The sequence below is a fragment of the Eleutherodactylus coqui genome, chromosome 1 (genome assembly GCF_035609145.1).
Source record: "Eleutherodactylus coqui strain aEleCoq1 chromosome 1, aEleCoq1.hap1, whole genome shotgun sequence".
NCBI lineage: Eukaryota > Metazoa > Chordata > Amphibia > Anura > Eleutherodactylidae > Eleutherodactylus > Eleutherodactylus coqui.
The window spans coordinates 153,778,101-153,802,091 of NC_089837.1; the positions used below are offsets into that span (position 1 = coordinate 153,778,101).

The following is a 23,991-nucleotide window of genomic DNA, read 5'->3' on the forward strand; positions in this document are numbered from 1 at the left end:
CCGTTGTGTGGAACATCCAATTTATCCGGCTGCTGTGGCTTCTTGGGAAGATAGCCTAGTACATGTTTGCCCACTTCCAACTCCAATGGAGACTGACTGTAAATGGCTGGCGTGCTCTAGTATTTATGGTTTCAAGCTGTACGTGTCATTGCATACAGTCTATCTATCTATCTATCTATCTATCTATCTATCTATCTATCTATCTATCTATCAGGGTTATTGCATACAGTCTATCTATCTATCTATGACATCAGGAAATGAGAGAATTAGATTTTGTAGGCCGCTGCTTCCCCCTTGCGGGCTGAATAAAATAGCCGTTGGGTGGAACATACAATTTATCCGGCTGCTGTGGCTTCTTAGGAAGATATCCTAGTACTTGTTTACCCACTTCCAACTCCAATGGTAATTGGCTGGCGTGCTCTAGTGGTTCCAAGCTGTACGTGTCATAATAGAGCCTTAATGACATCACAATGCAGCTTTATAGAACATGTTGGACGCTAATTCTTTTGCGCATAGAATTGAATAATCGAGTTGGGACCCATTAGCGTTTCCTATTTATGACATATTCAATGCCCATGCCAAATTTCAAGTTTCTATGTGAGAAAATTACATTCCGTACGTAAAATTTGGAGGCTAATTCTTTTGCGCATAGAATCTCGAATAATCGAGTTGGGACCCATTAGCGTTTCCTATTTATGACATATTCAATGCTCGTGCCAAATTTCAAGTTTCTATGTGAGAAAATTACATTCCGTACGTAAAATTTGGACGCCAATTCTTTTGCACCTAGAATTGAATAATCGAGTTGGGACTGATTAGCTTTTCCTATTTATGACATATTCAATGCTCGTGCCAAATTTCAAGTTTCTATTACATCGCGAAGCGAGAGAATTCGGTTCCGTACGTAAAATTTGGACGCTAATTCTTTTGCGCATAGAATTAGTATATGAGGAGGAGGTCGTCTTGTGTAATATATTAGTATATGAGGAGGCGGTGCGGTCGTCTGTGTAATATATTAGTATATGAGGAGGAGGTCGTCTGTTTAATATATTAATATATGAGCAGGAGGTCTCACAATGCAGCTTTATAGAACATGTTGGGGCATGTTCAAGGGCGTCCGATGTTGATGACATCAGTGATGACATCACAATAGCAGGTGGCTTACTTATTCGATCTACGTGGGGGGGGGGGCGTAACTTTCGACGCTCGCGCGCGCGCCATTTATCGTAGGATATTTGTACTATGCCTATAATCTTCCCAGGAGTGTACTCAACAACTTCCCAAAGTTTCATGGCGATCGGATGAATGGTGTAGTAGCGCATAAAGGACAAACACGCACGCACGCACGCACGCAGACAGACATACATTCAATTTTATATATATAGATAAAGAGAACTAGTTCACTCTACTGACATATCTGTCAATGGTTAGACATGTCAATTATTATACAGGTATTTAAATTCATACCTGTATAATTGACAGTTGGATGTCAGTGTCCCACTTATCAATTTCCAACTGTGTAAAGACATAACTATCATGTTTCCCAAAAACTAAGACGCTGTCTTATATTAATTTATGCCAAAAGAGGCACAGTTTTATTATTTTCGGGGGGTGTCTTATACTTACTAAGCGGCGTCTGGGTCCCTTGTGCTGGTTACCAGCGCTGTGGCAGGCTGCAGTGTAATCCTCAGCGTTGACAGAGAACTCTCTTCCTAGTAACATGGCTTTTAAAACCTCGTCTCCAGGAAGTGAGTGCTGTGATTGGATCACGAACGCTGTGGCTCAGCCAACCAGAGCCAGTGCTCGATGAACCAATCAGTCATTCAGTGATGTCATTCACTGAATGACTGTGAATGATCAAGCGCTGACTCTAATTGGCTGAGCCACGGTGCTCGTGATCCAATCACAGCACTCGCTTGCTGGAGGTGGGGTATTCAAAGCCCAGTTACCAGGAAGAGTGCTCTGTCAATGCTGAGGATTACACTGCAGCCTGCCGCAGCGCAAGACACCAGCACGAGGGACCCAGACACCGCCGGGTAGGTGAGTTTTGCTGTTTGGTTTTTTTTCATTGAGTTTAGCTTATATTTCAAGACCACCCCCCCACCCCCCTGCCCCCAAAAATCAGGTTAGGGTTGATTATTGGAGTAGGTCTTATTTTGGGGGAAACACTGTAGCTAACTAACAAGGTAGGAGGTTACACCCAGTTTTAAATGTATTCATACATTTCTAGGAAAGCAACTGCACAGTATTACAAAAAAGATGCTCCAGCACTGTGAGTTAATAGGAAATACAAGTGTATATACTAACAGAGACAGGTAAGGAGAGCTAGCAGATACCCTTTAAAAAGTGACCAGCCAAGGTCTGCCTCTTGTAAGACACCTAAGACTTTCCTGGATGCCGGCTAGAAGCCCTTACCATCCGCAGTCCATCATCCCCGCCATAGCCAACTGCGACCTCCAGCCTTCTTGTGAGAAGCTCTTGCTACCACAGAGTTGTAAAACTGGCACCTGCCAGTCGGAGAGGAAGAGCATGTGCGGCCTTAAAGAGGACTTGAAACTGTTGTACTGAAGACAATGGTCCTACTTGAAGTAGCTGCAGCTTACAGGTCCTCGTCTGCGCTACTCCTTACTGCTTTTGCGATGACTTACAGACAGACGAGTTGTTGGATCATACCCAGTGTTCCTAGAAGGACTCAGATCTCTTCCCTGCCACGGAAACTGGTGGCAGTACAGGACTCCCTCCAGCTGCTCCAGAATCCTCCTATACATCCTTTGCTGCCCTAAGAGGAGGCCTGTCTAAGTAGCACTGAAGCGCTTCAGAGATGAGAGGCAAATGCGGACCATCAAAAACACTCCAGCAACACCCTCACAGAAGACCTGCTTTGCTGCTACGTTGGCTGGAGACTATTAAGTAGAGGTTTGTACAGCAAATAGGGGTTAGCGATCTTAATGCCCATTTATACGCAACAATTATTGCTTAAAAGCCATTGTTTGAGCGAAAATCTTTGCGTGCAAAAATGTTTCCATCTTTCACTCTTCGTCTGAACGATGATTTTTAGCTGTGCATAAAATCTAGCATTTAGCAGGAGAGAAGATGACACAGACTTGCAGCAGCCCCTTGGCAGAACAATAGACCTGCTGTTCTCTGCATACACCTCCAGAGGCTCATTTACATGCAAATGACGGTGATGAGTTGCTAATGGATATTAGTGTCCATTAGCAGTTTATGCAAAACAATCACTCAAAACAATCACTCACAATCTGATTGATCCTCTACCAAGGAAACTCTACCATCACAACCATACACATAAGAATCCTATTCACATTTTTTTAGGTTCTTACAATGAGAATTGCCATTTTTTTCCTGCAGAAGAACTGCTCACACTATTCTTATGTTCACCTTATCACCAAGCTGCAATACTAAACTTTGGGTGCCATCTAGAGGTCGTTTATAAAATTTCAATCTCCATTTGTGGACCTCAGCTACAAGCCTCTGCAGTCTTTTCATACTTCCTTTTCCTTTACCTTCTGGTAACTGTGTACAACCTCTTAGACAGTGAGTGGTCAACCCAGTTGTTTCAAGAGACATCTAGTGCTTAACCCCTTAGTGACGAAGCCTGTTTGCGCCTTAGTGACGGAGCCAAATTTTGGAAATCTGACATGCGTCGTTCAACGTGGCATAACTCCGTAAAGGCTTTACATATCCCAGTGATTCTGACATTGTTTTTTCGCCACATGTTGTACTTCATTTAGATTGTAAAAAGAGACCGATATAATTTGTGTATATTTATTAAAAGTACCAATATTGGAAAAATTTTGAAAAAATTGTCATTTTTTCACATTTTCAACCGTAATATCTCAAATATGTCCAAACATGCTGTACAAATTTTTGATAAGATATGTATTTCCATCTGTTTACTTTATTCTGAATGCACACTTGAAAAACTTTTGTGTTTTTTTTTAACCATTTAGAGGACGTACAAATTTAACATTACTTTTCAGCATTTTGAGGAGCAATTTGTTTTCCTGCACCAAGGCAGGTTTGCAAAGGCTCATAAGTGTCAGAATAATAGATACACCCACAAATGACCCCATTTTAAAAACTACACTCCTTAGTGTATTCACTGAGGGGGGTCATGAGTATTTTGACCCCACCAGTTTTTTTCAGGAATTAGTTCAATTTAGGGGAGAAAAAATAAAATTTCATATTTTTGCAAATATGTCATTTTAAAGACATATTTTTTTGCCTATAGAGCCCATGAAAATGAGGATTTACACACCAAAATGGATACCCCCGTTTCTCCCGTGTTCAGAGACATACCCATTGTGGCCCTAATCTCATGTCTGGATGCATAACGGGAGCCAAAATGAAAGGAGTAGTCTTTGTCTTTCAGAACATAAATTTTGCTTGAAGGCGTTTTAGGCCCCATAGCACTTTTGTAGAGCTCTTGAGTGGCCAAAACCAAAGAGAACCCCCACAAGTTACCCCATTTTAAAAACTAGACCCCTTAACGAATTTATCTAGGGGTGTACTGACCATTTTGACCCCACAGTTTTTGAATGAATTCAAGCCAAGCAAAAGGAAAAAATTGTGATTTTTGTTTTTTTGTCAATTCTGTCATTTTAAAAACAGCTTTTTTTGTACAGCACACGCATGAATGAAGCCTTTCACCCCAAAATGGATACCCCTGTTTCTCCCGTGTTCAGAGACATACCCATTGTGGCCCTAATCTCATGTCTGGATGCACAATGGGGCCCAAAACGAAAGGAGTAGTTGGTGGCTTTCGGAACATAGATTTTCCCTGAAGGCGTTTTAGGCCCCATAGCACATTTGTAGAGCTCTTGAGCGGCCAAAATCAAAGAGAACCCCCACAAGTGACCCCATTTTGAAAACTAGACCCCTTAACGAATTTATCTAGGGGTGTACTGACCATTTTGTTCCCACAGTTTTTGAATGAATTGAAGCAAAGCAAAAGGAAAAAATTGTGATTTTCGTTTTTTTGGCAATTCTGTCGTTTTAAAAACTGCTTTTTTGGTACAGCACACACATGAATGAAGACTTGCACCCCAAAGTGGATACCCCTGTTTCTCCCGTGTTCAGAGACATACCCACTGTGGCCCTAATCTTTTGTATGGATGCACAACGGGGCCCAAAATGAAAGGAGTAGTCGGTGGCTTTCAGAACAGAAATTTAGCATGAAGGTGATTTAGGCCCCATTGCCCACTTGTAGAGCCCTTGAGTGGCCAAAACGACAGAGAACCCCCACAAATGATCCCATTTTGAAAACTAGACCCCCTAACGAATTTATCTAGGGGTGTACTGTGTATTTTTACCCTACAATTTTTGAATAAATCTAAGCAAAGCAGTAGGAAAAAAATTACAATTTTCATTTTTTTGGCAGTTGTATCAATTTAAAAACTGTTTTTTTTGTACAGCACACATAGGAAAGAAGACTTTCAACCCAAAATTGATACCCCTTTTTGTCCCGTGTGCAGAACCATACCCTTTGTGGCCCTAATCTACTTAAAGGACGCATGGCTAGGCCTATAATGGAAGGAGCACCCGTTGGATTTTAGGGTACAACGGAATAAATTCCAGGCCCCATTGCCCACTTGTAGAGCCATTGAGCGTCCAAAACGATAAAGAACCCCCACAAATGACCCCATTTTAAAAACTAGACCCCTTAACGAATTTATCTAGGAGTGTACTGCGTATTTTGACCCCACAGTATTTGAATAAATTTCAGCAAAGCAGAAGGAAAAAATTACGATTTTCATTTTTTTGGCAATTTTGTCAATTTAAAAACAGTTTTTTTTTTGTACAGTGTACATAGGAATGAAGATGTTCACCCCAAAATGGATACCCCCGTTTGTCCCGTGTTCAAAAACATACCCATTGTGGCCCTAATCTACTTACAGGAAACATGGCAAGGCCTGTAATGGAGGGAACACCCGTTGGATTGCAGGGCACAACTGAATACATTCCAGGCCCCATTGCTCATTTGTACGGAATAAAAATTGACTCCCTAAAAATCCCCCCCCCCCCCTCCACGCCCTTTTCGGCGTTCCCCAAATCTTAGATAACAGTAATAATGTGAACTGTGTAGTATTTCCAAAGACGGGTAATTATGGAGGCTGGTTGGGATGGGCACATAGGGCAATAAAATCTGGTATCCCCCCTCCTCTCATGCTATTTGGGGGTCATTTTTTGACCTCAGTGGCGGGGATGGGGTGTAAAAAGTGGTGTTCCGTGAGTCTCCGTAAGCTTGACGAGGTGCGGCGGTCTCACACAGAAGGCGCTCAACAAGGTGCTCCTGGAACTGCAGGAAGGCGAGCGTTCCCGGGGCTTCTTGTAAATTGCGTATTACAGGTAGCGGTCTGAATAACGCCGGACTTACGCAGCCGTAGGTGGATCCCGGCTGTGAGCCGGGCTGTGACCCTGCGTACGGCCGCGTAATGTACTGCGCATAACTGCGTACTTACACGGGCGGTCATGCGCAGTACATTTTATTTTTGTTGTTGTTTGTATTTCCCGCACCGTCGCTTAGCGATGACGCGGGTACCCGCAGCCCGTATACAACGTAGTTGCATATGGGCTGCGGGTATATCCGCGACCATGGAGCACAATGGGCTCTATGTTGCTGATATCCGCGGTAAAATAGAACCTGCTGCGTTCTCTTTTCTGCGAGTGGATTACACAATTCCAACCTGCTAATGTGAGCGGAATTGTGTAATCCAATGCGATTGATCTGCGTATTACCGCTAATCAAATGCATGCGGAATCCATAATTCCTATCCGGTCATGTGAGACCGGCCAAAGGTAGATCTCTACCTTTTTATCACGTGACCGGCGACCGCTCAACGAGGCCACCCGTCACTGCTCCAGGCCCTCGGCGACCGTTGGTCGCCGAGAGCAAGGAGATGTTGAGTTTCCTGGGCTCCCCGACTCCTGAGCATGTGTGCGGTGTTTTGCCGGCGGTCGCATGCGCAGAATACGGGAAAGTTCACGGAAGAAGATTGCGTCGGGGTGCAAATATGGAAGCCTCCGGTAAAAAGTTTTATCTCCTCTCACCGATCGCATCGGTGAGGGGAGATGAACCTTCCCCTTTTTTTAACTTTTACGTGATCGCCATTATTCTTTGGATAACGGCGAACACGTGATCAGGAACTGCTCACCTCGGCCCTCCGTGAAGTCTCCAGGCTCTCGGCTAAGTTTTGTAGCCAGGAGCAGGGAGATTTTAAAAAACCACGGCTTTTGCGCATGCGCCTGCCACATTGGCGAAGGGCGCGTGCGCAGAACCTGGGGTGAGGTCCGCGGATAAATCCGCAGGCCTTAGGTATGTCATTTCATCCTCCCTCACGGATATGATCCGTGGGGGGAGATGAAACGCAAGCTTTTTTTTAACTTTTTAAAACTTTTTAAAACTTTTTTTTCCTTTTTGCACTTTTCTTTTTTTTACCTTTTTACCCCTTTTTTTTTTTTCCTTTTTTTTTCCTTTTTGCACTTTTTTTTTACTTTACATGATCAGCCAGGAGCAGAGCAATTTTGAATTTCCCGGGGCTCGAGCCCCTCTGTGCACGCGCCCGATGTCAATCATCGGGCGCGCATGCGCAGACGGGGATTTCGGGTCCCGGGACATCGCAGAGGACCGAGGGTGAGTATCTTCACCTCCCCTCATGGATCCGATCCATGAGGGGAGGTGAAACGTTACTTTTGTTTTACTTTTTCAACTTTTTCGCGATCACCGCTTTCGCAATGGATAGCGGTGATCGCGGGCCCGGGGACCGCTCACAGTGGTCCCCGGTAATACCTCCTGGTTCCCGGCTACCTTCAGGAGCCGGGAGCCAGGAGATTTTAAATTTGCCGGGGACACCCGGGCTTCTGCGCGTGCGCGTGACGTCATCGTCTGGCGCGCATGCGCAGAAGGCCGCCGGCGGGTCCGGGAGGACCAGATCTCCGGGGGACACCGCCGACAAGCCGTGTGAGTATTTTCAGCTGCCGTGATGGATCCGATCCATCATAGCAGCTGAATTACTACTTTTTACACTGTTTTATTTACTTTTTTGCGATCGGCGCTATTTATTTTATAGCGCCGATCGCATTGCCGGGGGGGACTGCCCGCATCCTGGGATGACAGCTCCATGCTGTCGGCTACCTGCGGGCACCGACAGCATGGAGCTGTCACGTCCTCAGGCCAGTGGGCATCAATCCAAAGAGGATGCATAAAACTACGTCCTCTAGGATTAAGGCCCACTTTCTGAGGACGTAGTTTCCCGATGGGGCGGTCGTTAAGGGGTTAAACCAAAAGACAGTCTGTGAAAAAGTCTACATGTGCTAAACTCTCCAGAGCCGTATACTCTAATACTTTCTGAGTGGATACTCACTGGCCTATCATGGCCAACACACAGGTCTTAGCTTTTTGGAATACTCAAAACTACATTGTTTCCCATTATGACTGCAAATATCTACTTGTTTCTCTCTGAAACACCAAATTGTGTTGCAGATTGACAAATAATGAATAAAGTTAGATTACAAAATTGCAAAGACATTTAATTTGCGCCTAAGAGTAGGAGCCTTGATGAATTTATAAAGCATAACCAAACCTCTAAAAATTCCTACAATCACCAGCCAGGACAGCCCCTCCATGGTTGCATCTTATGAGTAGAGCAGTAATCTCTAGATCCTTTATCAATAGGGTCTTGACTAAGGCATTGGATTTGGTCTTAAAAGACTTCTATTGCTACTTCTATCTCATTTATGGTGGCTTTGTCTAGTAATTTGCCCTTTTTTTGCAGCATATTGCACAAACCTTAAAATTTATAACCCTTCCAAATTTTAAACTCACATTGGATACGATTGTCCTTGCCAGACCCAATAATGCATATCACTCTTTTAAACACAATCTCTGCACTTTGTTTATCGCTACTGCAAAATTACTGATACCTGGCTCCCTTCAAATGGCCAGATCACCACATAAAATATTTAGGTGTCAACATTACCAAATCTCTATCGAACCTTTTTTCCTCCAATTACTTTCTACTACTTGCCAATATTAAAACTCACCTCAACTCACTCATTGTCCCGTTCGGAGGAAAAAAAAAATTAAATCCTATATCTTATCTCAAATACTATATGTTTTACAGATGAGGCCTAAAATGAAAAAAGTTTGATAAAGTGTTAGCCAGTAGAGCAAAGTGTGATTGTTCTCAGCAAGAAAAATCAAGTAATCTTGTAGGAATGATACCTTTTAATGGCTAACAAACACAAGAGAAACTAGGGATCAAGAAGTCTGATTGTACACCCCCTCCTGGCTGGTGCTATGATTCCTCCTCGGGCTTCATATCACATATCTGGGTAGACTCCCTGATTTTATTAAGAGTCGCTAGTAAAAAATGAACGTGTGCAACCCCTCTTATCCTTCTTTCAGCCCCTCTGAAATCTATGATCACTTTATTGGAGCGAAGACTTTAATCTTCTTGTTGCAGCTCTCTTGTGAAATCATAAACCTCTCTCTATTAAACTTCTAATCAACAAGCTAGACACAATCTATAGGTTAGAGGCGTTTGCAGGAAGACAACACCCAAATTTGTACATATTTGGAAGCCCTGGGAAAATTTCCAAATCACCAGCGCTACTAATATTAGCTCCTCAGCAAAACCCCCAGAATAGTTTAGCTGCATCCTGTTTTGTACCTAGCATTTGAATTTTATTGTGTAACAAACCCATGAAGTCTCCTTTTCGTGGACCGCGAGGGTGAATTTTGGATGTACAACTATGGGAACTTTATAAATAGTTCATGTTTCTTTGTGTTAATATCACTGTACAACTAAATAACAATATTTCTTTGAAATAGGTTCCTTGACATGTTAGTCTCAGAAAACGTACTTTGGAATATTTGATAACCTATCCTTTTATCACCCTCAGTATGTTTTAACATGCATGTTTTATTCATATCTTCAATAAAAAGTGATTTTGCAAAAGTGTAATTCATTATTTATTATTGTGCAACTGGGATTTGGTGATCTACATTCAAATAATACCTACCCTATTATTTAAAGGGATCTTTAGAATATTGTTGAATGTTAATAGATTGAGCATACAGTATATTATACACTCTCTGTAAAAAAATAAATAAAAAAATCAAGCACCTAGAAGAAGTTGACATTTTGCTGCAAAATTCGGCATGCAGTTACACTTCGGGCCAATATGCAATGATTAGAGATGTGGTGTAATTAGATGAACAGCCTTGCCACTTGAGGCCCTAAAAGTGATTTGACCCTTTTCATATAAGTCTCTCAGAGGCTACTTGTGCATAATACAGCTCTTTTTCCAATTGAGTAAAACTTGTTTACCACTAGACATGCCTCCACAACAAGTTTGCCCACTTAACAGAGTTTGAGAGAGTGTGCATTATTGGAATGAGAGAAGCTGGATGGTGTTATTGACGAATTGTCTATGGCCTGAACAGTTCTGAACAGGTGATGTTGGGACCAGTGAATGTGTGAGGATATGCACACAAGGTGACTCGGGACACCCTCAATAGACCACCAATAGCTCCAACTGTTTCATTGTCCACAATCCAGAGACAGGTGGCACCATTGTTACAGGCCCCTGTGTCTGTCCGAACCATTTGGCTGAAGAACATTTTAAATCACTGAGCCCATTATGTATACTGAATTTGACACCTACCCACCATTACCTTCATTTGCAGTTGTGTCATGAATGACAAAACTGGACTGATACAGTATTGAACTGAGTTTTCTTCAGCCACAAATCCAGGTTTTGTTTGGGCACTGCTGACAGCCATGTTTGTGTCCATAGAGCTAGAGGTGAGTGCCTCAACCCAGCCTTTACTGTGAAGTGGCACACTGCCTCTACTACTGGTCTGATGGTCTGGGTGTCCATTGAAAACTACAGTCATTCACCCTTAGTAGTGGTACAAGGGACAATAACAGCTCAGCGACACGTTCAGGACATGCCACATGTGTTGCCTCTCATGACTGCTTCCAAGTGGCATTTCATAGCAGGATCATGCTTGGCCACACACAGCAAGTGTGTCAAAGGAATGGTTTCACAAAATTGCCACACCTAAGTGATCTGCCTGGTCACCAGATTTATCACAAATACAACATATATGGGGCCATCTGGGGCACTAACTTTGACAGCCCATGCGTTTGCATGATCTAGAGGCTTAGTTTAAGCAAATGTGGTCCGCTATGCCACAGGTTACCATATGGAACTTTTTATTCCTCAATGCCCTATATCCCATCTTGCATCCAAGCTAGAGGCAGACTAACAGGGTACTACAGCCTCCCTGCAAGTCTTCAGTTTTTCTGCAATAAATTATACCTTTTGCTCTGATATTGTAATCACTTACTTATATCAACCGTACAATCCCGCACTCCTAGGTGCTTGATTATTTTTTTTTTTTAAGGTAGTGTATAAATAAACATTATTATACTGATTTCATACACTTGATGAATGTGTATACTTTATTTTCTAAAATTCTAAATTTTATTCCTCCTTTCTACTTGTTGTTATCTTTCAGGTTTTTGACTTCCAAATTTCTTAAACTTTTTTTTTTCTTTTTATATTCTACTTTGATCCATCATATAGTAGACAAATGCAGTTGTTTTGTTTAAGTTAAAATTGTGTGACCTTCTGCTACCTGAAAATATGACATTTTTTTGTAATAAGAAGTAGTATATTTTCACACAAGATGTGGTAACACACTAATCAATGAATGGCCGAGCGCTGCCTGTGATTGGCTGAGCTCTGTGACCAATCGCAGGCAGTGCTCAGCTGTCATTCAATAAATGGCTGAGCGCTGCCTGTGATTGGCTGAACTACTTTACTCCCCGCGAGGAGTCCCCTTGTCACTGAACACTGACAGTGCTGTCACAGTGTTCAGTGACAAGGGGACACCCCACAGGGAATATTGATGTGCAGAACGTATGTATGGTGCACGCATGTCTTCTGTTTTGCAGGTACACGTGTTTGCATGCCTGTAAAACATGGACATGTGAACACACCATAGAGAACCAATGGTTCTAATAGATGCGCGGTTTTGTGCGGACATATGTACGCATATAAACAGGCTCGTCTGAACGAGGTCTTCGGCATGGCACTCACAAAAATATTTCAGGCCATATCAACAAAAATGCTGTGCTGTGTTGGTAAAGCAAACGCTATTGTTATCATTCTAAACCAAATAAAAAAAACATTATATGATATTTCGTCAAACTATGAATTTTGCATGTAATATAATTTGCTTTTCTTTTAAAGATACTATTAAATGGAACCATTTTTGCCAGAATGACCCCGAAGCAAAAATCCAGTCTTGTTGATGAGCTTCAAAAATTAGAGTAAGTTGAAAACAAATGTAAACTTTTACTAAAAGCCCAAATGCAAATCTAATTCACGTAATTCCTGTTTTTGTTTTAGCTACTTTGTTGGTATGTGTGGAGATGGAGCCAATGACTGTGGGGTAAGGCGATGTTAACATGGTAAAATAAAAATGGATGTATTGTGATATATTGGTTATCAGTAGAGATGAGCGAATGTACTCGGTAAGGGCGATTTCACAATCTAGCACCGCGATTTTCGAGTACTTCACTACTCGGGTGAAAAGTACTCGGGGGCGCTGTGGGTGAGCGGGGGGTTGCAGCTCAAAAAAACGAAAGCAAATCAAACAACAATTCTCCAAGTTGCAACACAACGTGTTTACAGTGCAAAAAGCCTACGCTCAACTCCCGTTCCGACAGAATAAGGACATGTGTACCTACACAAGACACATTTCAGAGTCTTATGTCCAAAGCCAGGCCCTATAGCTCAAAACAAGATAAATATTACTGTCAGGCCAACAAACCGGGTCGCTTATTGGCCCCCTTAACAAAGGCACAGACTAAAAACAAACCTATCTTGTCCCTCACTGATCCAATAACAAACACCACAATCTCAAACCAGGAGAAACTGGAAAATATCTTACTAGACTACTTTGAAGACCTATATAGCCCCCCCCCCCCCCCCCCCCCCACACACACACACGGACATGGCGAAAATGCAGGAGTGGCAAGACTTCCTTACATTGCCTAAACTTACAGATGTACAAACAGCTCTTTTAGAGGAACCATTTTCTGAAACAGAGGTGAGAGAAGTGATCATGGCATCCCCAAACAACAAAACCCCTGGCCTGGATGGCTATGGTAACGGATATTATAAACTGCTGCAGCTGGACATGGTCCCAGTCCTAACCAGGCTATATAATGAGATTTATGCTCAGAACATACAAGTTGACACACTACTAGGTTCAAGAACGATCCTGATACTAAAGCCAAATAAAAATCCAACTCAAACACAATCATAACGTCAAATCTGCCTATTAAACAGTGACTATAAGTTTCTGACAAAACTAATAGCTAACCAACTACAAACCCTATTTCCACAACTTCACCAGGCCCTCCCAGAGAGGATTTGCGAATAATGGACATCCTACCAGAAACGTCCAAGTGGCGATAGCCGCAATGGTCGAGGCCAAATGCCCACAAGCCCCAAAAACACTAATGCTGAGCCTGGATGCGGAAAAAGCATTTGACAAAGTGTCCTGGCCCTTCCTACAACTATCCCTACAAAAGACACTTTGGCTCAATCTTCTGTAATTTTATTGATTATATCCATAATAATGCCTCGGCCACCCTGACGATAAATGGACACAACGTACAACCGATAGATATGTTCAGGGGCATTAGACAGGGCTTTTCTCTCTCGCCCCTTCTCTTTAACCTCTCTCTGGATCCCCTATTGTACCATTTTAAACCAGTCCCCTCTGATATATCATCCCGCCCACACCATCCTAATATATATATACAGTATATAACTGCTTTCACGGACGATGTGCTCCTATGCATTAAGGACCCAGCCCATGTGCTCCCAGAAATTCTCCAAGACTTCCAAAATCTAGGCCCACTCTCAGGATATACTCTCAACTTAGGAAAAACTGAGGCTTTATTAAAAAAAGGTTTGCAAAGGCCATGCTGGACCCATCAATACCACTTTCAATGGCGAACACGCTTCATCACCTATTTTGGAATTCATATACCTACTCAAAACCCACGTGAAATATACAATGCGAATATCAAACCATATATAACAGCCCTAGAGCAGACTCCATTGAAGTGGAGAAGACTCCCACTCTCATATGTAGGCAGATGCCACCTGTTTAAGATGGTCGAATTTCCTCATCTTCTATACATATTCCGCACCCTCCCAGTGTACCTCACCCCTGTAGATGAAAAAAGGATAAACTACCTCGTGAGAACATTCATGTGGAAGGGAGGCAGGTGTAGGATCCCCTTTAATATCCTTAGACAACTGCGGTCTAACGGAGGACTGAATCTTCCTAATATAAGAACATACAATATAGCAGCACTAACCAGAATAATAATAGATTGGGTGCAACAGACATTGTTTTTCACGGACATTCAGGCAGAACAGAAACTTGTGCCCCAAATGACCCTCCCCAACTTCCTACATTTAACATTCCAAATGATCACAGATGAGCACAGAGAAAACCCCCTTGTAATGTCAACGTGGAAAGCAGGGAAGAAATTCCGCAAAATAACCCCACTGCACCCTAATTTCTCACCCTATCTAACATTACTAAATAATCCGTATTTCCAGGCCAATTTCTCACATGGCGAATTCCGTCACTGGCACGACGGGGAATAGTCAATATCGAATCTTTATTACACCGATATGCAGATCTGCAGGCTAAATACGTACAAATACACTTGACCTTCTTCCTATACCTACAGGCCAAAAGCTATATAGACAGAGTATTGCTTAAAATACCTGTAAATGAGTGGCTGTGACTGAACCAGTTGCAACAGAGACATCCCCCTGGAGCGTGATGCCATATAACCAGAACCTACCAATTTCTTAACATCCCAATAGACCATGATATTTCAAAAACAGCGCTTTCTAAGTGGTCCATAGATATACCTGAACTAACAGTACCGCTGCTTTTAAAAGCTTTGCGGTATAGTATAGTCTCCTTCCCATAAAGTAGATATATCGAGCTGACACTACAGCTATATCACAGAGCGTATATCACCCCCCAGCGAGGCTACAAGATTGGATTATATAATGATGACAGTTGCTTCAGATGCGGGAAACTAGGGGCGGGCCTCCGTCACTGTCTGTGGGACTGCATGGTGGTCCGGAGTTTCTGGAACAGAGCACACCGCTTCACTATAACTAACCTGACTTCTGCAGCCCCACTGGACCTGATCTGGGTAATCTTCGGGTATATAAATCCAGATAAACAAAGATGTACCCCAGTAAGCCGTAAGCTTTTGTTCATGGTAGCCATGGCATGGGTAAAAAAAGGTCTTGCAGACATGGATTGCCGTCAGCCCCATCCCCCTTCAAACTCTTCTTGGAGAAGCTAATCTTTATTATGCGTTTGGACTGGGTGGAAGCCTCTTTCCAAAAGGAGACGCAGGTAGAGGGATTTTTCAAGATATGGGAAAGTTTTTTATTGCTATCTTACCGCACAGAGTAAAAAGAGCAATACATGAGTCTTTCAGAACGACTGCATGGTACATGACAAGGTCTATGACTGAAGACCCCCTGATTGGTGGAGTGTAACTGACATGGGGGTTGCACTGGGGGTCCGCATGCGCTGAAGCGCTTATTCGTATCCAGTACGGAGAATGTTTCTGTTTGGAATTATTCAGAGGAGGAGAGAGGACAAATTTATAAAAAGAAAATTAAAAAAATGAATGGTGTCAGCTTGGTCCATGGTTGGTTAGGTTGTTGAAATATGTTGAAGGTTTGTTGTTTTTTTTTTTGGGGGGGGGGGGTGACCCATAATGTGTCTGCCCCCCCCCCCTCTTGATATACAGATATATATGTTTTGCAAAAGTATGAAAATCCTGCTTAATGCAAAAATGTTTAATAAAAACAAGTTGCAATATAGTTACAAAGGTTACATACTGTTTATACCAAATGTTGACCGCTGTAATAATAAATCCCAAACAATAGTGAAATAGCTTTTTTTTCCATTGCCCCAGCAAAAAAAAGTAAATCAAAGTTTTTTCATTACAATACATCCAAAGTACAAGGTGTTAGACAGCTGCATTGTTGGAAAAATATAAATGTTTTCACTGCTGGAACACAAAAGGGGAAGTGACTCACTGGTTCTTAAAGGGGTTGTCCCGCGGCAGCAAGTGGGTCTATACACTTCTGTATGGCCATATTAATGCACTTTGTAATGTACATTGTGCATTAATTATGAGCCATACAGAAGTTATAAAAAGTTTTTTACTTACCTGCTCCATTGCTGGCGTCCTCGTTCCCATGGAGCCGACTAATTTTCGCCTTCCGATGCCCAAATTAGCCGCGCTTGCGCAGTCCGGGTCTTCTGCTCTCTTCAATGGAGCCGCTCGTGCAGAATGCCGGCTCCGTGTAGCTCCGCCCCGTCACGTGCCGATTCCAGCCAATCAGGAGGCTGAAATCGGCAATGGACCGCACAAAAGAGCTGCGGTCCACGGAGGGAGCAGACCCCGGCGGCCATCTTCAGCAGGTAAGTATGAAGACGCCGGACCGCCGGGATTCAGGTAAGCGCTGAGCGGTTTGTTTTTTTAACCCCTGCATCGGGGTTGTCTCGCGCCGAACGGGGGGGGGGGGTTAAAAAAAAACCAAAACCGTTTCGGCGCGGGACAACCCCTTTAAGACTAAAATTAGTTACTGAACATTTAAAAAATGCAAATAAGGCGACTGAACTATGTGCCAATATATTTACATAAAATACAATGTCCCATTAAAACTGGATAATTTTCAGTAACCACGAAGCACGTTATCCCCATTATCCCAAGCAAACCTTCTCTTTCCCAGAGAAATATTAGTAATTGAAATTATTAAAATTTTAAATAATTAAACATTGGAGTAAATTAATGAGAGGAAACCACTTTTCAAAACTATAAAAACAATTTTTAAAAAATTCTAAATGGCCCTCAGCCTACTTCTATGGTCATCAAAATGTGCATTATATGCATGTTTGAAGGATGCTACTTTAAACTAAGCCTACATTTGATAAAATTATTATTTAAACTGGTTCTTGTGATTTATAGTTATATCAACCATGTATGTGTTTTTCTACATTTTTATAACCTTTATACTATAAAACCATTTTTTTTTCTTCAACAAAAAATCAGGTATCCTTTATTTATGCAATTTTCTTATTGTTTTTAACTATAAATACATTGGACTATTGCAATGCATTATAGCATGGCTGCTATTAAGGGCTCGGTCAGACGAACGATTGTTTAGCAAAAAAAAAGTCACACATCGCGTGTAGAAAAATCTTGTGAGCAGGTGAATTTACACTCGCATGTTTTTTGCAGGTGCGATTATTTAGTGCTTCTAGAAAATGTACATGTAAACTCTTTCATTGGAAAGCATTAGTTCTAATAGAGCTGCTTTTAAGCTTATTCATGCGGCAAAAATTCGCTCATCTGACTGAGGCCTAAAGGGGAGGCACACCTATTGTTGGATTGATGATAAAAACTGATCAGTAGGTCTCATTGCAGAAACCTCCACCAGTTCCAAGAATGGGGGCCTGTGTCCTCCCCCCTCCTCCTCACTGTGGGGTCACTGCGCCCTCTGCATTAAGGAGGAGATTTAATTGAGTGGCAGTGATGCATGCATAGTAGCACTCCATTTATTTTCAACAGGACTACTGTCAATAACTGAGCACATGTACTCAAAATTTTGATCAGTCTGATTGAAGTGAATGGAACAGCACCCACACATATATGTGACTGCCTCTCCATTCATTCTTCATGTTACTGTGGGTGGATGCAGCAAGCTCGCAATGACAAAAGTAATGCAACATTGGACCCCCATTCTTGGGATAGGGAGGAGTCTCATCTAGAGATAGGTGATAAGTCATTTGTGGTATGACCAATTTAAAGGGGTTTCCTAGGCAAAAACTGTTGATGACCAAACCTCAGGATAGGCCATTAATAGTTAATTGCCACGTACCCACTGCTTGGGATCTACAGTGATCAGCTGATCCTCCAGCCCACTGTCAGTGCAGTTGGCTGGACATCATCTTTCAGGATGGGACAGGAAATGCCACAGGAAGCTTCCTATTGCACTTCTGCTTCCGACACCAGGATCATATGCAGAATTAGAATACGAGGCTTTAACTTTCATTAATTTCGGTGAAGTCCATATGGCACTTCCTGTTCTAATCCCGATGACCATGCCCTGCCAGCTGCACTGACAGCAGGCCAAGCGGAATACATCATTAATAGTTTTTGCTGTAAGGCAGGACGGGATTAGCTGCTATAAATCAGACTTTGGATAGGGTACATGTGTTTGCCAATACAAAGACAGAAGATAATTGCAAGATTATATTTTTGGCGCAGTATTTTACTACGCTTGTAAAATGTAAGACGCAGTGACATGTAAGTATTAGCTATGTAATCTAATTCCAAATGTGTAGTGATGGGTATAGCTTACTTAGTTGAGGAGCCCTATGCTCATATAGGACTCCTCTCAATCCAGAAACGTCCTTAGTAAGATAGAGGGGGTCCTGGGAGATGTCAAATTCACATGGTTTATTGGTAGGAAGACAAATTTATGCAGACACAGGCAAAAATAGAGGGAAAAAACAATGGAGTGCAATGCATTTCGGAGCAAAATGTGATTGTTCTCAGCAAGAGAAACCACGTAATCTTGTAGATATGATACCTTTTAATGGCTAACAAAAATACATGATGTAATAATAGCGAGCTTCCGAACCAACGCAGGGTTCTTCTTCAGGTTTATGGATTTGATCTGAAGAGGCATGGATATTTATACACACTTATAACATACATACTTATGACAAGGCACATATATGGATGTGATTGGTTCGCACTTAAAAGGAATTCTGCAACAGCAAACAAACTTTTTTTTGTCTAGGCACTGATAGCGTAGTGAAAGTTTTATGGTCCCTAAATTACTGTTGGGGGGGGGGGGGTCAAGCAGGCTAGAAAGGCTACAAGAGGTACACAAACATTTTTAGCTAAACACTGATAAGGGAGTGAAAGTTTATGGTCCCTGAATTACTGTTGAAGGGGGTCTTATCTGTATAATGTCTCACACTTCCCATTCACGCATAAATCCGGGGGAATAATTTAACCCAGTATTCAGAGTGTCAAAGGTTGTTATCAATTTATATTCCCAAATTCTTCTGTGGTTTTGTGACTTGAAACCACCCTTCAAATCCTCAAACCACGAATCCTCAAACCACTGGTGAGAAACACAACCAGCTACCTGCAAGACACTACGGACCTACTGAACAAACTGTCAACCGTAGGTCCCCTCCCCAATGGCGCCATCCTGGCCACTATGGATGTGGAATCCTTGTATTCCAACATTCCACTTGAGGATGGACTGACTGCCTGCCAGGCGCACCTTGAGGCCAATGGGGTCGCCTCTGATGCAGTGCTACAACTCACAAGATTCATTCTCACACACAATTATTTCTCCTTTGGCAAAGAGATATTCCTGCAACTCACCGGGACTGCCATGGGCAGTAAAATGGCACCGCAATATGCCAACCTTTTTATGGCAAAACTGGAGAGTGACTTTCTGGCCTCCTGCCCCAGCAAACCATTGGCCTACTTTCGCTACAATGATGACATCATGATCATCTGGACCAACACCGAACAAGAACTAATAAAATTCCATGAAAGATTCAATGCATTCCACCCCACCATAAACCTCACATTAAGCTACTCGTATACAGAAATCAACTTTTTGGACACCACCATAAAGATTTGAAACCACTCAATACAGACATCCCTGTACCGAAAACCGATTGATCGGCCTACATACCTCAGATGGGACAGTTTCCATCCTAAACACTTCAAAAAGTCCATTGTCTACAGCCAGGCCATCCGGTATAACCGGATCTGCTCCAACCCAACAGACAGAGAGGAACATTTGTACCATCTTAAAAGGACGTTTATAAATCAGGGCTACCATCCCACCTCAATTGATGACCAAATCACCAGAGCCACCAAGATACCGAGGAATCAACTACTCCAATACAAGCAGAAGGAAAGAAACAATCGTGTGCCTCTAGTAATGACCTACAATCCGCAACTAGAGGTACTAAGGAAAACTGCAAAGAAACTGCACCACACCCTGCACAAGGATGACCATCTGAAAACCATATTCCTGGACCCTCCGCTTCTGTGTTACAGGCAACCTCCTAACTTGAGGAACTTTATAATCAGGAGTGCATTACCCTCTGACACACAAAAAGGAAATTATCCCTGTAATGTAAGGAGCTGTAAGACCTGCTCACATATACTGACTGCGGACAGGATACGGATCCCCAACACACAGCAGGACTATAAGATCCCAGGGACATTCACATGTTCCTCGTCCAATGTTGTGTACCTGATCATGTGCATTAAATGTCCTGTTGGGGGTCTTTATGTTGGAGAAACAGGACAGAAACTGAAAGCAAGGATGAGATCTCATCGCCACACGATTAAACACAGAAAAAGAGAATTGCCTGTGGCCGAGCACTTCTCTAACCATGGACATGACATAGGAGATATGAGAGTTTTGATATTGAAGGGTGGTTTCAAGTCACAAAACCACAGAAGAATTTGGGAATATAAATTGATAACAACCTTTGACACTCTGAATACTGTGTTAAATTATTCCCCCGGATTTATGCGTGAATGGGAAGTGTGAGACATTATACAGATAAGACCCCCTTCAACAGTAATTCAGGGACCATAAACTTTCACTCCCTTATCAGTGTTTAGCTAAAATGTTTGTGTACCTCTTGTAGCATTTCTAGTCTGCCTGACCTCCCCCCCAACAGTAATTTAGGGACCATAAAACTTTCACTCCGCTATCAGTGCCTAGACAAAAAAAAGTTTGTTTGCTGTTGCAGAATTCCTTTTAAGTGCGAACCAATCACATCCATATATGTGCCTTGTCATAAGTATGTATGTTATAAGTGTGCATAAATATCCATGCCTCTTCAGATCAAATCCATAAGCCTGAAGAAGAACCCTGCGTTGGTTCGGAAGCTCGCTATTATTACATCATGTATGTTTGTTAGCCATTAAAAGGTATCATATCTACAAGATTACGTGGTTTCTCTTGCTGAGAACAATCACATTTTGCTCTACTGGCTAACACGGTACCAGATCTTTGTTTTCATTATACCTTTCGGAGCAAAACATGCTACTTTTTCAAGCACAAATCTGTCTGGTCATGTTAGAAAGAATAGTTTGAGGAGAGAGAGGAATGATATTTGGTTTATAAAAGATGCATGAAGCAATGATAGGGTGTATTAGTATAGAAGCATTTAAAAGTATACGATAAATACACCTGGGTGGATATATGGGGGGTGTAAAGGGACTTGTTATTTAAATAGCTCTAACTTATTCCGCAGTGCTTTCAGGTAATTTATTTATTAACCCCCAGCAAGCTGGGTACTCATTTTGCCGACCTTGGAAGGATGGAAGGCTGAGTCAACCTTGAACTGGCTACCTGAACCATGGGGGGATTGAACTCACAACCTTCAGGTTGTAAGCGAGAGCTTAGGACTGCATTTCTCCTGCCTTAACAGTTTGTGCCACACACGGCCCTTTATAGATATAGAAAATGAAATAAATATACAAACCTAAGTATATACATGATGTGATAAAGTCATTAAAAAAAAACTAAATAACAAATATAACAGGGATTTGTGTTTGATTATGCAAACTATTAATTTATATATTTTTCACTCACAGGCACTTAAAATAGCTCATACTGGAATTTCACTTTCTGAATTAGAAGCCTCTGTTGCATCTCCATTTACTTCCAAAATTCCAAATATCGAATGTGTTCCATTGCTCATGAAGTAAGTTTGGTATCAATCTATAAGATACATCATAAAGAAATATTATACTCATTTATCATTTATTTAAAATCAATAATTACATTCTGCACAACTTCTACACTATTTCCCCCCCAAAGTTTAGATTATCATGAAGATGGGAACAATTTTTAAAGAAGAGATTAAAAAAAAATTAAATACATAAAAAATAGAAGCACCCACCAGGCATATTGTAAATATTACCCCGTATTGTGTACAGGATTGTTTGCCAAATCGAACTTTTTTGTTTTAGAAAGGTTGTTTGAGCCTAAACATTAATATATTCTTTACATAAGGGTCAGTGTAGGATTAGGGCTGAGTGCCACCGATTTTGTCCATGGGTTATGTTTGACATTGCAGTATTTCATATTGCTGTATTAGATAGATTTGATAATAGCATTGGCCTGATGCTAAAATCAACATGATTTTCATCAAATTAAATTGGCTCTGTAATGCAGTTCTTTCAGCAGGTGGGGATTTAAAATCACAGACAGCTGCTTCTGATTGCCTGCGCACCTCAGCCAATCACAGGCAGCTCTCGCTGAATGAATGACAGGCGAGAGCTGCCTGTGATTGGCTGAGAGCCTCAGTGCTGAAAGAACTGCATTACAGAGTCGGGGACAGCGCAGAGAAGACTCGGCTGAGCCCCGGTAGCTGAAGGAAGGTGAGTATGATTTTTTTTTTTCATCACTTTTACTTGTTTTTCAGGGAAGGGCTTATATTTAAAGCCCTTCCCTGAAAAACAATTACAGGGTGCCGGCAGCTGGATCCCCTACCTGATCTGTGACAGCTGTGGTCGGGAAGGCTTTATTCCTCGCAGGAATGAAGAATTCCTTTGCTGCATCTGTCACAGATGTGGCAGGTTCAGCAGGGAATTCTTTTTCCTTGTGGGGATGAAGGAAACATCTGCCGCAGCGGCGGGCAGGTAAGTGTGTGTGTGTGTGTGTGTATATGTGTGTGTGTGTGTGTGTGTATGTATATATATATATATACAGTATATATATATATATATATATAATTGTGCATGTATATGTGTATATATATGTGTGTGTGTGTGTGTGTGTGTGTATATATATATATATAATATATATATAGTGTGCGTGTGCGTGTGTGTGCGTGCGTGTGCGCGTGCGTGCGTGTGTGTGTATATATATATATATATATATATATATATATATATATATGTATATAAAAAATATATATTCTTGTTTTTCTGGGAAGGGCTTATATGTAAAGCCCTTCCCTACAAAACAATTTAGGGGTGCTGGAAGCGGCCGTGGCTCCCTTTTTAAAGCCAATGCAATTATGTACACACCTATTTACGCACACGCTCATGTGAAGCCACCCTTAAACAGTTAGCAGTGGTTTTCTGAAAGTTACAAAGTTAGCTGAAACTATAAAACTACACTAAAAAGCACACCAAAAAAGAACTAAGAAGAACAAAAAAAGAAAAAGAAACATGAAAAAAGGAAGGATTAGGGTGCGTGTTAGTGGTGGTGGTAGAGGTAGTAGAGGATGGTCCTTTCATCCACAGCATAGAATGGATGACACAGCATACCTCAAGTACACAGCAGTCAGTTTACACTAGTCAGCCATGAGCACCCCCCTTCTACTTCACCCTGTGCCAAATCCCACGCACCCTCCGTAGCAGTCCACATGGATCAGTCTGCGGAGCTGATGCCCAATAATTTTTTCCTCCAAGGAGGAAGATGTGGATGGGTCATTGCACAAGTTCAGCATTTCAAAGTTAATGTGTACTCAAGAGGATGTGGAAATGGAGGTGCCAGCTCTCAATGCTTGATCCAAATTGGACAAACACAGAGTTATGATAGAAGCTCGTAGGGGGAGGAGGAAGAGGAAAATATCGCAGGGCAGCACCATACTAAGACAGGAAGTAGGGCATCACAGACAAACATAAGTGCTGTACTGTTATCATCAGCTACTACTAGTTGCAGCAGCACCACCAGTGGAAAGGGAAGTCTTACAGAAGTGTGGAATAGTTTTTTCAACTCGTCAGTCTGCAACAAAAGCACAGGGTTGGACTCAGT

General features: G+C 42.0%; 1 protein-coding gene across 1 annotated transcript in view; it reads left to right on the forward strand.

Moving 5' to 3' along the window:
* LOC136630232 (probable cation-transporting ATPase 13A4) overlaps nucleotides 1-23,991 on the forward strand; it is a 201,618-nt gene that overhangs the window by 157,095 nt on the left and 20,532 nt on the right. Inside the window, exons 21-23 of the mRNA XM_066605486.1 lie at nucleotides 12,286-12,365; nucleotides 12,445-12,487; nucleotides 21,819-21,928. Of these exons, the coding sequence (XP_066461583.1) occupies nucleotides 12,286-12,365; nucleotides 12,445-12,487; nucleotides 21,819-21,928 (233 nt within the window). The remainder of the gene's footprint in view (nucleotides 1-12,285; nucleotides 12,366-12,444; nucleotides 12,488-21,818; nucleotides 21,929-23,991) is intronic.